The 14,346-nt window shown below is 35.7% G+C and overlaps 1 protein-coding gene across 1 annotated transcript in view; it reads left to right on the forward strand.

Moving 5' to 3' along the window:
- The window catches only part of LOC140245307 (aldehyde dehydrogenase, mitochondrial-like), a 44,170-nt gene extending 34,055 nt beyond the window's left edge, over positions 1-10,115 (forward strand). The window contains exons 10-14 of the mRNA XM_072324892.1: positions 4,222-4,406; positions 5,009-5,173; positions 6,329-6,486; positions 7,041-7,155; positions 8,189-10,115. Coding sequence (XP_072180993.1) covers positions 4,222-4,406; positions 5,009-5,173; positions 6,329-6,486; positions 7,041-7,155; positions 8,189-8,221 — 656 coding nt within the window. The 3' untranslated portion in view covers positions 8,222-10,115. The remainder of the gene's footprint in view (positions 1-4,221; positions 4,407-5,008; positions 5,174-6,328; positions 6,487-7,040; positions 7,156-8,188) is intronic.
- Positions 10,116-14,346: the final 4,231 nt, after the last annotated feature.

The following is a 14,346-nucleotide window of genomic DNA, read 5'->3' on the forward strand; positions in this document are numbered from 1 at the left end:
ATTTGCGATTAAAGGTCAAGAAAAATAAAGAGAATAATAAGAAAATTTTTGCTTCTTTTGACCATAACTTCAAAAATGTACCTTTATATGTAGTGACTAATATATCATTTAAAAGTTTTTTTTTGTGCTTTATGACAGAGACCGTACTTCAAAATCTTCAAAAATGGACTTATCGGTTTTTGCGAACAAGCTCTTCAAACATCCAGTTCATGGTATGGATTGCTACCAATAATGAATCACCTATAAACTGTTCCTTTAATGACAACAGAGCTATCCTGACAATTGAAAACTGTTTATTACTTTTCAAATGATATTGGATAAGGGACAAATGAATAAATAAACTAACTAATGCCCTGGAAAGTATAATTTCCTTAGGCAGAGGCAATAACCCTCACAAGAGTGATTGTGTTTTTTCTTTTAATTCACTGCATAGCTGAATTCTGTGCCTGGCTCAGACATCAATAAAGTTCACATGTAATACACCAAATAGATGAAATAATGAAGTAAGCAAACTTTATCATTCTTTTTTGCAACACAATTCTATTCATACACAGCCAACCATTATTTGCAGGTGCTCTGAATAGAACAGGGACCAATGTGGCACATTGTACCTTGACAATACTGCCCTCTGGTGTTTATTATCAATAGTTAGGTACAATACATAGTGATGTATGAGGAGAGAGAGAGAGGGGGGGGGGGGGGGGGAGAAAGGGAATAATGCAAACTTTGCACACCACCAAACAATGTTACCTTCCTACAAGCTCCTGTTTTTCAATGAATAGTGTGTAAGGGACATTATTTTTTTTTTCTGAACATACATTTTTATGAACATACTTGTTTCATAAAAGATGGTGATATGGATCCTTATCAGATGTGACCTGCATCGCAAAACCAACAAAAATCGCCAGACATGGATTTTTAGTTAAGGGCATATTCAGAAAGAGTAGACTCGAAGCTTTAAAATGATGTATAACTCAATTCAAATGGACTTCCCTATTAAACCTATCTAAATAGTGGAAAGAAAGCACACACTCTGGAAAAGTGTGAACTCTTGGAAAAGAGGTCTATTCCAGCTCTTAATCTTTACCAAGCCATGCTAGCTGTGTGATGAAAGGGACAAAACACAGGATGTAAACCACCTGAGCATCAACAATGAAGGGATTATCAGATTAAATTGAAATTGAGCATGCTCTATTAACACATTCTGTCCATGATTAATGCCAACTTTAGTAGCATTATCCTTTCAAAAGTTATTAGACTTGAAAGTGAAGAGTGTGCAAAAGTTTTTCAAGAAATGGAAAGTGGCCTCGAGACATACCTGATCATTCTACTCTCCCCCCAAAAAGGGTTGTAGAAAAACTGCTGAAAACACACTTTCCCATTTATGTTATGATCCCAAACTAAAGAATATTGAAAAAGGATAGCTCTTTCAGAAAATATGAAAAACTCAAGATTGACTTGGTTGTCCCATTTCACCCTCTTTTGAGTCCTCACTTAAAATCAAGGAGCGCGACTTTTTGGTGGTTTTGTGATGCACGGTCACAAATGATGTCACATGGTTGTTATATTGCTAAAAAAGAAGAAGCATTATCCTTTCAAAAGTTATTAGACTTGAAAGTGAAGAGTGTGCAAAAGTTTTTCAAGAAATGGAAAGTGGCCTCGAGACATACCTGATCATTCTACTCTCCCCCCAAAAAGGGTTGTAGAAAAACTGCTGAAAACACACTTTCCCATTTATGTTATGATCCCAAACTAAAGAATATTGAAAAAGGATAGCTCTTTCAGAAAATATGAAAAACTCAAGATTGACTTGGTTGTCCCATTTCACCCTCTTTTGAGTCCTCACTTAAAATCAAGGAGCGCGACTTTTTGGTGATTTTGTGATGCACGGTCACAAATGATGTCACATGGTTGTTATATTGCTAAAAAAGAAGAAGCATAGTTTGCTCTGTCATGTTGTTGGTACAATGAATAGGCCCTATATCTGTGTAGCTAGTTTCTTGAGTGACTTTTTTTTAGGGTGAACCACCTTCAGCTGTAAAACAAGACAGCCTCATACTTGTTCTTAGCTAGACTGTAGGCACTTTCAGCCTGTAAGTATTATGATTATATGTGTGATTATCTAAAAGTGAAAGAGCGCCCTCACAGCTGGATGGTACCTCTCCAATGAGCCAACAATTTCACAATGAATATTTTGTATCATACAAGCAGAAATTAAGACACCGTCATTCAATTTATGGATAATACCAGCATAAAATGGCAGTTCGTGGGACAATTGGTGTGATGTACAATGTGCATGTAGCAGTTGACCAAATGTGACCCTGCACCACAAAACCAACAAAAAGTCGCCAGACATGGTTTTTCAGTTAAGGGCAGATTGTGAAAGAGCAGACTCTAAGCTTTAAATTATGTATAACTCAATTCAAATGGACTCCCCTAACCTACCTAAATACTGGAAAGAAGGCACACACTCGGGAAAAGTGGGAACTGAGAAAAGAGGCTCTGAAGTGCACGGTCTATTCAAGCGCTTAAAGGACAAGTTCACCTTCATAAACATAAGGATTGAGAGAATGCAGCAATATTAGTAGAACACATCATTGAAAGTTTGAGGAAAATTGGACAATCGATGCAAAAGTTATGAATTTTTAAAATTTGTGTGTTAGAACCGCTGGATGAGGAGACTACTAAGGCTCGTGATGTCATATGAGTACAACAGTATAAAGAAAATGTAAAGAAAATTCAGCATATTTTCACTTTTTTCGCATAATAAAAGAGCTCTTGACTTGCCTCTTTTTAAAGGCAGTGGGAATAATATTACCCAAAACATATGTCAGTAACGAGTCAAGGGAATGTGTACTCTTTTCAAAAGATGAAATTTTGTGAAATTCTCTTTATATTTTCCTTATAGTGTTGTACGCATGTGACATCATACGCGGCAGTAGTCTTCTCATCCAGTGGTGACTGCACAAAAACTTTAAAAATTCATAACTTTTGAACGGATTGTCCGATTTTCCTCAAACTTTTAATGTGTTCTACTAATATTGCTACATTCTCTCAATCCTTATGTTAATGAAGCTGAACTTGTCCTTTAATCTTTACCAAGCCGTGCTAGCTGTGCCCTGAAAGGGACAAAACACAGGATGTAAACCACTGGAGCAGCAACAATGAAGGGATTATCAGATTAAGCTGAAATTAAGCATGTTCCATTAGCACATTCTGCCCATGATTAATGCTAACTTTCAAAGCAGTAGCATTATCCTTTCAAAAGTTATTAGACTTGAAAGTGAAGAGTGTGCAAAGGATTTCAGGACATGAAAAGCGGCCTCTAAGTTATACCTGATCATTCTACTCTTCCCTAAAAAAAAAACAAAAGGTTGTTGAAAAACTGCTAAAAACACACTTTCCCATTAATGTTAAGATACTAAAACTGAAGAATAATGTAGAAGAAGGATAGCTCTTTAAAGGGATGGTACATTGGTGGAGATGAGAATTAGGCTTTTAACTTTTTGTGAGATACCAAGAAAACACTTATATGATATAGTACAGAACGTACCATTTTAAGAGGAATTCAACATTCATTTGATGAAAATCAGGTTTGGAATTACTGAAACATCCAAAAACAAAGTAAAACAAAGTGATCGTAATAAAGTGTGGGTCCCACACTTTATTAGAATCACTCTTTTTTGGATATCTCAGCCATTTCAAAACCAATTTTCATCAAATAAATGTTGAATTCCTCATAGAATTACATGCTCTTTCATATTTCGTAAGAGGTTTCTCATTATCTCACCAAAAAGTGTTAGAAACCTGAAATTAGGTCTCAACCAAAACTATATGATCCCTTTAAGATAGTAAAGATATTGCCCCATTGATGAGGTGCTGACATTTCTTTTATTACACATTTCCCATTAACCCACTGAGGACGAGCACCAAATATAAACTCGAGCAAGTGTCTATGGGAAATGCATGTCATAGCAAAATCAGCCATTCCTCAATGGGTTATAGACAACTGCCTATAAAAGTATACTCATGACTAGTCTTCAACGGGTAAAAGATGTTTTCTTGGTGATTGTTTAAAGACTTCTTCACTTCGTGAACCGAGAAGAGATGTTATAATTGTAGACATATTTGCATTTGACTTTGAGCCAAGAAGTAAGAGTTATATGTTATATATATATCCATACATGCATTTAACCTTTGAACCCTTGCCTGTCTCAACAGTGGACTATGCTGTGGAACAGAGTCACTTCGCCCTCTTCTTCAACATGGGACAGTGTTGCTGCGCCGGCTCGCGGACCTTCGTGGAGGACGACATCTACGACGAGTTTGTGGAGCGGTCGGCTGAGAGGGCAAAGCAGAGGACCGTCGGGAACCCGTTTGATCCAACTATGGAGCAGGGACCACAGGTTGGTGGGACCAATCTTGCCTCTTATCTCATGCTGTGGCTGCATGTTGCTACTGTTGCCATTGTTGCTGCCATAAGTGTCTGTAATATAGAAAAGAAAAATATTATACATGAAGAGGATCTATTTGGCAAGTGAATGTAACATATGGATGTCTTAGATGATGAAAAACTATTAGTATGCCAAAGTTACTTCCTAAAGCATGTCATGCATATTTAAAAACACCATAAAAAAGAACGAAAGAAAAACCTACTCTGTATAAAATGATGGAAATCCTCACAACTCACTCAGTATTCATTTTAGCAAACTTCCATTGATCAGTGATAAAAACAGCAAGAAATCGTACAAATATGAGTTACCAGGTATGATATCTTGGAAATGTTGCTTGCTTGTAGATGGGAATAACTTCCCCCTTTTCATGGCCACGCAATCCTTTTTACACAGTTACCACAAAGTGGCATAATGTTTTTCTCTGAATAGACAAGAGATCTTGGAGCCACCCCACCCCCCATCTTAATGTTCTCTGAAATTAGTTTACTGCTTTAAATTTCTTGATCTGTTGTTCAAGTATCCTCTGAAATCTCATTTGGAATGGCCTCACGTAGGTTGACCAAGAGCAGTTTGACAAGATCATGGGTTACATCCAGAGCGGTCAGGCCGAGGGGGCCAAGCTCCTGTCCGGTGGTCAGAGGGCAGGTGACCGGGGATTCTACGTCCAGCCGACTGTCTTCGGTGACGTGACGGACAACATGAAGATTGCCCAGGAAGAGGTAGGGAATTAGGGGAAGCATACAAGAATTCCTCTGGATGAATTTCTGAAAAGGGAGGAGAAAAATGTGTCTTAGTTCTTTTCTTTAACTCGTAGAGGTTTATTCTTGTAACTGGAGATGGGCATGCATTTTACTATTGGGGCTATTTTAGTCTTGCTACTGATAATTGAAATGCAAATTTCTATGCTCACCTTAAAGGAAACCTCCAGATGATTTTCAAAATTTTACATATGAACAACTGTGAATTGGTTTAACTGGGTACATAGTTTCAGAATTTAAAGCTATTTGGATGAGGAATGAGAATGTTTTCAAAATTCACTGCAAATGACAGTAAACAAGGATGATGACATGGCAGCCTCACAATAAGAATGCATGAGTTGGGGCTCAAGGAAGCACAACAAAAGAAGAAAGCATGCATAAATTCTACACAGGTGAACTTGTTTAGCATGTAGTATTGTAATGGAATTACATTGCTACATTTCTGAAATATGTGAGGCTCCTATGTCATCATCCCTATTCAGTGTTATTTGTTTTGGGTTTTTCAGAGTATTGATTTCTCTGCTCAAGGACCACAATAAATTCCACAAATCTATACATGGAGCTGTTGATTTATGTACTCAATGATGGCAAATTATGAAAGTTGTCTGGAATGCCCCTTTAAGCCTAACTAGACCGAGCTATTTAGGTAGATGACAGAGCAAAAATAACCATGTTTTTATGAAATTTTACTGAAAGCACAATTTGGGTTGAAATTGTACATGAAATCACATTTTTGAGCAACTTTTGGTGCAACTGGTATGGACATTATTTATGCGTAACTTCGTAACTGGTGCCTGAGCATCACAAATTTGGTATCTCAAGATGCAGGAAAGCTAACAAAAAAGTTGTGAAGAAAGTCAAAAATAAAAACATGGCAACATGACTCTTAACTTAAGCACTTCATTTCTTTTTTGTGTGTCTGACTTTTGTTCCCCATTTTTCACTCATCTACTTCTCTGATTTTTTTTCTGTTTTCATACAAAGCAACATACTATCAGGATGGGATTCCCCTGTGAGCTTTCGAAGCTAAACTGCAAACACATTAAAATCTTTCTGATATAATTAAAATTTAAATATCTTACACATGACATTTTTTTTTTGTAATGTAAATTGCAGATTTTTGGACCTGTGCAGCAGATACTCAAGTTCAGCCAAATCGATGAGGCCATTGAGCGAGCTAACAATAATCCCTATGGTCTCGCTGCTTCTGTCTTCACCAAGGATATTGACAAGGCTTTGTACATCTCTAACAGCTTCCGAGCTGGCACTGTCTAGTAAGTTCATTTCCCCATTTAATTAATTTGTCTGAAAAGCACATTTGTTAAGTTCTTGCTGCAGTAATAACAAGGTAATACTAATACATGTATTATATTTGAAATACTGTATGTTAAATATTTCCAAGGTGCTTTTAATGCTTATTCATCAAACTGAATCTGTGATAAGGTTTGCAAGCTAGTTATTTTTTTAACCCGTTGAGGACGAGTCCCGAGTATACTCGGGCAGGTGTCTATGCGTGTTGTAGCAAAATCAGTCCGTCCTAAACGGGTTAGCAGATAGATGTGTTTGAAGAGTCTGATCACAAAACAAGTTCATTCATTCATGTTAATTTGAGATATTACAATTGAAGTGACTAAAAAACAAAGGAGATGGGATATCTTTAATTATAACTCCAATAATATTCTTTGTCGTGTGGCAAGTGAGGTATTACTGGAAAGGTTTTGTTTTGCTCTGTCTTAAGACAGACTTACTTTTGAATAGAAAAATAGCACTAAACCCATTTCACACCAGACTCTTCATTTTTTTTTTCATATTTTCCCTTCAAATACAGCGTTAACTGCTACGATGTCTTCGGAGCCCAGGCTCCTTTTGGTGGCTACAAGCTGTCGGGCAGTGGACGGGAGCTTGGGGAGTACGGACTTGAGGCATACACAGAAGTCAAGACGGTGAGAGTCCTTCGAGAAAGGATTTATTTCATTTGTTGGTTTTCAAATTCAAATGATTTTATTTCCACATAAAATAATACAAAGTATTATACATAATGCTTACATGAGTACAGAACATTTTAAGGAATTTTGAATCACACAAGCTTCAAAAAACTTGGATACAATTATAGTAATATCAAGTTTGTATTTCAATAAATAAATAAATAAATAAGCAAGCAAATACAATTTTATCTTTTAACTCTATTTTGGAAAAGAGGAATTCACAAGAGAAGCATAGCATGTAAATTTTTATAGAAGACCAAGTATGATGTTGATATTTTTATGCATTCCTGCAAGGTCAAGTTAGCTATTCAACATTTCTTTACTATATACTCTTTGAATATAATAGTATTCATATATTTTTCTCTCTTTCTCTTCTTTCTTCAAAACAGCAACAACATTATACTCTTTGAATGATGCATTTATTTCCCTTCATATACAATCTCACATGATCTTCCTTTTTTCTTTTTTTCTTTTTTGCAGTACTGTTGCATTCATTCATGTACTATTATTACTGGCTTGCTTGTTTTAAATTTTGCAGTAAGAAGTCAACTTGTCCTGATGACACCTTCATGTCTAATGTCCTGTTTGTTGAACTCATACTTCCTTTCTGCCAATTTGAACCTGCAAAATGAGGTTTAAATCAACTTCAAGCCCTTTGAAATCACACATTTGAATCTCAGGCTTGTGTAATTTACAACATTTTATGAAATTATAATAATGACGATAATATGCAATACTTAGAAATGCATAATACTGCTAGATAGTCTCTATGGCAGTATATGAAACAAACAACAAAACAATGATGATGTGATGACGTCCCCCCCCCCCTCCCCCCGCCCCCCAAAGTCTTTCCCTGGATTTATATGAATACAGTCGGCCTCATACTTTTTCAGTTTATAAACTATTGCATTCTTTCGTGTTTGTTTGTTTGTTTGTTTGTTTGTTAGTTTGTTTGTTGATAAGTTTCATTTTTGTCTGATTATTTTTGCAGGTCATTACCAAGATTCCCCAGAAGAACACATAAATTGCTTTGTGTCCCCTGGAGTTTCCAGAATGAGGGACGGAAGTGACCTGCTGCATGCTAGTGCCGTGCAGGGAATGTATATAATTTATGATGTGCATAATCCGGAGAAGACTGATTCCAAGTCGCTGCAATGGGGCGACATAACCTCGTATCTCAAAAAATGTCAAAAGTTCAGGAGAGTGGGAAAACATATCAGCCAAAGTGCCAAACAAATGGGATCGCCTTTCCTTTGACATACCACTGTGGTTTCATTTTGGGGGGTAAGACAGTTAGGATTTTGACTGGACATTACTGAACCGATTATCTGACAATAAATTTAAAAATGTGACTTCATCAGTGTTTGAAATTCAAGGTCTTGTCACCCCAGCGATGATATATAATTATGTATCTGCATGCAAATACAGCTTTTCATATGACATGCAACTGCTGAGACCTAGGTCAACCACATTAATGTATTGTGGTCAGGCTGGTTTTGCTATAACACACGCATCCTCCAGATACGTGCCGGAGTGTACTTAGCACTTGTCTTCAGTGGGTTAAGAATCATGGCAGCGTCAAACAAAGAAAAAGTGTATGTCACTGGATGAGAACCAGAAGGGCTTTATCACAGTTTTGGGGCAAATTGAGTTTTTTCTATCATGGTGAAGAGCTCGATCTCCTCTGGATAATGTTGCCAATTTTAAATTATTTTCATTTTTCAGTAAAATGTTTAAAAATTAAAAACTACTCAGTATTTTTAACAATGCTTCTAAATCTACCCACTTTTGATTAAACAAATTTTTCATTTCATGGATATTGATTATTTTGTTTATAATTATGCTCAAATCCTAGAATGCAAAATTAATGCACCCTTCTGGTTCTCAGCTGACAATATACATAGAATTGTATAGTTCTTTTTTTTTTCTCTCTCTCTACTAATTTGGAATATTTGTGCATGTGTTTGACACCAACCAAGTCCAAATAGCGCCCTCTTTGTCCTTCAGCAAACATGCAGCTGATGGGGTGAATACCTGTGTGAGATTTAAGGTTAAATGCTGCATGCTGAGTTTGTGTGAGAGAAAAAAAGAGATGTATTTGATTTTGTGATAGAATTTTTTTTTTTACTGTGCCTTACGTAGGGCCTACGTATATGCACAAGACTTCAAGTGGCAACTGACCGATCAGATGTTGCAGGCATAAATTTTATTTGACCAATGAATTGCTATAGATTTTTGGCAATGTTTGTTTCTAAAACTCTCCAAATACATAATTTAAAACCTTTTCCGTTACCTTAATGTGTATGTGTGCATTAGAGGGGATAGTCAAAACGAAAAAATGTTTGTCTCAAAACTTGAATGTTTGTCTCGGAACTTAGTTTCATAGATTTTAACAACATAACATTTTCCCAAAGCATGACTATACATTGCCATCTAAGAAAAATGTGGCACACAAGGGGTTGACACGATGGCGTATAAAGAGTTAAATGACCATGTCATTTTATGTCACTTTTTCATTTTATTTTAAAAAGAATGTGGCTCCCATGGATAAGTTTGCAGCTGTTTTAGGAGGAATTTGTTGTATGTGGTTGGTGGATGTGATAAAGATGAACTCAGAACTACCTATTATCAAAAATGTAATAATATGACTTTCATGACCAAGAGATTGCAATGCTGATTAAGATGAATGAATGTGCTGTGTAAGAGCAGCCTAAATCTTGCATTTTTTTTTTACTCAAGTTATGGTATATATCATGTGAAAAGCTGCACATACTGACTAGTGTGTGGAAAAATTGTGATTATGTTATTAACAAAAGCTCTGGGTGTGCGTATGGTTAGCTTTGAGATTGAAAGAAACCTGTTTATACCCATTGCACTTGGCCAAAATAAAAAGCATCCTTTGTTTGTCCTTTTCTGTATCTTTTAGAAAAGTTGCTTAGCAATTTATTATTCTGTTCTGTGCACAGGGTTGAATAGAGTGGGTTTCTGTTCCTATGATCTGATGTTGTGGTCTAACCTTTGACCTCTGTGACGTATGGATGTTCAGTATTGGAGTGTGAAGATGTCATTTCAATTGTGTCTTAGAGTAATAGTGTAGCAAAGCGTACAATTGGCTCTTCCCCGATTGTGTACGTGTGCGTGCGTGTGTGTGTGTGTGTGTGTGTGTGTGTGTATGTGTGTGTGTGTCTATGTGAATATGAAATGTGCCTCGAGTAAGAATGCATGATAGCAATTTGGCAGTCAAACTCTAGTCCTTTAATTGCCAACAGGCACTTCTGAGGTCGGCCCTAAACATTTTTTTTTTTTTTTTCACACTGACATCCACTCTTATCCAGAGGAAAGGAAATACAAATATTCAATCTACTCTCGCAATGTAATCACTCAAATTCTTCGAGACAATATTGTTTGTCCAGTCCTGTTTGCAGAGCAAAAAGATATGACAGGCGATGGTTGTTACTGCTGACAGGCAGATTTTCAGTATATGCCTTGAACCCTTGGAACTTTGATCTCCCAAATTGTTAAAGGGATGGTAGAGCTTCGGTTGAGATGGGGCTTCAGGCTTCCAATGTTTGTTTGTTTGTTTGTTTGTTTGTGTTTTTTTTGGGGGGGGGTTCTTGTTCTTTTTGTGATGATGATTATTGAGATAATGAGAAACCTTTTATGAAATACGGAAGAGCATGTATATACATTTCTAAGGGGAATTCGAAGTTTATTTGAAGAAAATTGGTTTTGAAATGGCTGAGATATCCAAAACAAAGCTATTCTAATAAAAGATGGAACCCATCTCTTATTAGGATCACCCTTTTTTTAAATACTTTTTTTTTTGGGATGTTTCAGCCATTTCAAACCCGATTTTCACCAAATTTTGTATTCGTTGTAGGATTTATTGTATGCTCTTTAACATTTCATGATGTGGTTTCTAAATATCTGACAAAAAGTTAGAAGCTGAATCCTCACCTCAACCAGTTCTACACTGTAGCTTTTAAAGGGACAGTGTAAAAGGCCAGCAACGAATGCTTTGCTTACCATCCAAGACATGCCACGTTTGCAATAAGGGATATTATCAATGACGAATCCGCTTTTCAGGATTTGCACATTCACAATGTAAACAACCGTAAGGTGATCAACTTTAAAGTGGCTTGCTCTTTGCTTGAAAAATTAATTAAAAAAAATAATGAGCTTGCATGATGGAATACACTTACGCTGAAAATGCAAGAGTAATCAAGTTTTCATAGCCTTTGCAATCATGTCACATCGAAATCAAATAATGTTTATTGGGTGTTGTTGACAAGGTCAAGCTAATCTGTCTAGCTCGAGAGAATGTCAACCCTGATAAGTTGTGATTATGGGTAGAATACATCCTTGATCTTTGAGCCAGGTTGTTATGAGGGCCAAAGTGTGTGTTAAATAGGGAGAACTTGGTAGTGGAGGTGCGAATTGTGGAAATTCAGCCCTTGACAGTAAGTACTTCCAATAGCAATAATTGTGCTTGGAGCAAATACTAGATATAAATTATGATCTGTGTATGACATATCATAAACAGAAATGAAAAGATATTAATCTTGAAAATTGTGGATTTTTTTTTTAATTCCAAATTTAATTCTGCACCTCCTGAAGAATGATCTCTCAAAGAGTGCTGAGTAAGCATCTCGCTTCCTCGTGCGAACGTAAAAGACCACTATTATGTATAATTATGCCTTTGTAGATACTGCTGACAAGGCATGTTTGTGTGCAGAGTTCAAGTAGAAAAATAAAATATTTTGACTTTACTGCTGACCTGCTGGCTATCTTTCGCTTTATGACAGGAGTGTGGACGTAAATGCAAGGAAAAATGATTTTAAAAAATTGCAATCATATTAGCGTCTGTTTAATAATAACTTCCATAATTCCTGTCTCTGAGATTCTGCCGTTTCAGCATGTTCAGTGTGTAACGCAATAGATTACTAATACCAATACCCGACAGGAGTAAACAAGATAGTCAGACAGACAAGACAGGCAAGCAGACAGACAGACAGACGGACAGACAGACAGATAAAGACTCAGAAAGAGAGGGAGATGGAGTTATTTTTCCCATCAACTGATCATTATTGTCTCTTCCCGTGTTCTTACTTTCATCACTCATTCAAGTTGTCAATGTCTATATTGCTCGGTATGCTCGGTATACTAATATCTTTTGGTTATACTTGTACTATGTTATTTTAAGATTTAACGTCTATTGGGGAAGGGGTTATGAAATTAGTGTAGGAAAAATCGATATCCCATTATATGATCAATAATTCAGGTAACATGCAAGGAGGTGTGATTTTACACCCTTATCATCTACTATCCATTCACCTTTGAATATCCACAAACTTTGTTTTTCTAACTGTCTTTCTTTAAGTGTATAGAACAAGTGCTCATCAATCTATTTTGAAAAAGTATGCTTCGTATTAAGTGCCAAGATTTTCTGTCACATTATTTTACTGTTGACTTTAACACAAGTAGTCTGAATCTTTTACATGGGAGTCCATTCGTAATATTATTTGTGGGGACTTCTTTGATTGTCAGGTTACTTTAATGCATCATCATTCTGTGTTATCTTCTGATGTGAAAATATGCGCTGTTAAAAAAAAGAAATATGCGATGAAAATAATAAACCATTTCTTTCCTGTTGATAAACTTGTATACTGTGACTAAAAATAATGTTTGTATACTATGTTCATGTAGAAAGCTATAGGCCTACATACATATCCTATGCATGTATATATATTATATATATATATATATATATATATATATATATATATATATATACTTTATATATATATATAGATATATAGATATATATATATATATATATATATATATATATATATATATATATATGCACGTATTTATCAATCCTAATTTTCTATCACGCAAAATTTCACTTTGCATCTATAGTGAGACGTCAAACATGATTGGTTATTCGTGTCTATATTACGTTGAGCGAATGATACAGTTGAATGTATTATCTTCAAATGGACTGTAGAATAGACAACATGGATGCATGTATTGAAGAAATATACGCAGGTGTCTGTTCGTTGTGTGAGTGTGCATATGGGTGTGCGCGTAGGCGTGCGAAACGAAATTACACTTTTAACAAAAAGAAATGATAAATCCAACATTTTGAAGAAGAAATCCACCCTAAACTTCAAAAGAAAGAGAAAAATATTCCCTACAGAATGATACGATGAAAAAAACAAAAAAAAAAATCAGATAAGAAATAGGGGAGATATACGACATTTTGAAATTCCCTTTCTTATTTTTTTTTTTTTTTTTTGGGGGGGGGAACATTTCTTAACCAGTCCTTATGAATATTCAAATGAGCGAGTTGATGATTTAATATTCTCACAATTGTTCATGTTTGTTACAAATGAAACTCGGAAAATGATTTTTCTTTTTAGCTAATGCAGGTAAAGCATGTTCCCATACCATGATATATCAGACTGAGTTAACATTTGTTCCTTTTTTTTCATTTTGGGTGGTTTTAAGACAAGTGTTATGTCACTGTATGTATACAGCTGAAAATGTGAGATTTTTGTTATTCCTGTATATAAAATGAATAAGAAATTGTGGGAGCATGACATCATCAACTTGATGATTTGAATATTCATAAGGACTATGGCCAAGAAATTAGTGTTTTCTGGGAAAAATGTGAAATTTCAATATGTCATATCTTCCTTATTTCTTATCCGATTTTTATCTTTTTTATATCGTTCTGCATAGGGAATATTTTTCTATTGCTTTTGAAAAATATTCATTTTTTTGGGTGGATTTCCTCTTCAAATGCTGTCACTCCGCGAACCTTTTGTGACTTAAATTCAACACCCAAGTATTGAAGTTAACACTCAAAATGTTTGATTAACCATTTCCTTATCTTAGAAGGTGTAATATCCCCCTGATTCAAATCGTTGCTAAAATCTCGCACATTCACTACTGATCTCTTTTGGAGCGACCTCTTATATAGAGAGATCAATGACATTCATAGACTGATGCTCACGTTTGCCCGCGTCGACTGCGAGAGAAATTAAGACTAAGATTAAGATTAGTGCTGTACATATTGTAAGACATTCGTGATAAAAGAAAATGTCCTTCGTTGGGGGTTGTTCCAAATTAAAAATGTAGAAA

The sequence above is a fragment of the Diadema setosum genome, chromosome 22 (genome assembly GCF_964275005.1).
Source record: "Diadema setosum chromosome 22, eeDiaSeto1, whole genome shotgun sequence".
Lineage (NCBI taxonomy): Eukaryota > Metazoa > Echinodermata > Echinoidea > Diadematoida > Diadematidae > Diadema > Diadema setosum.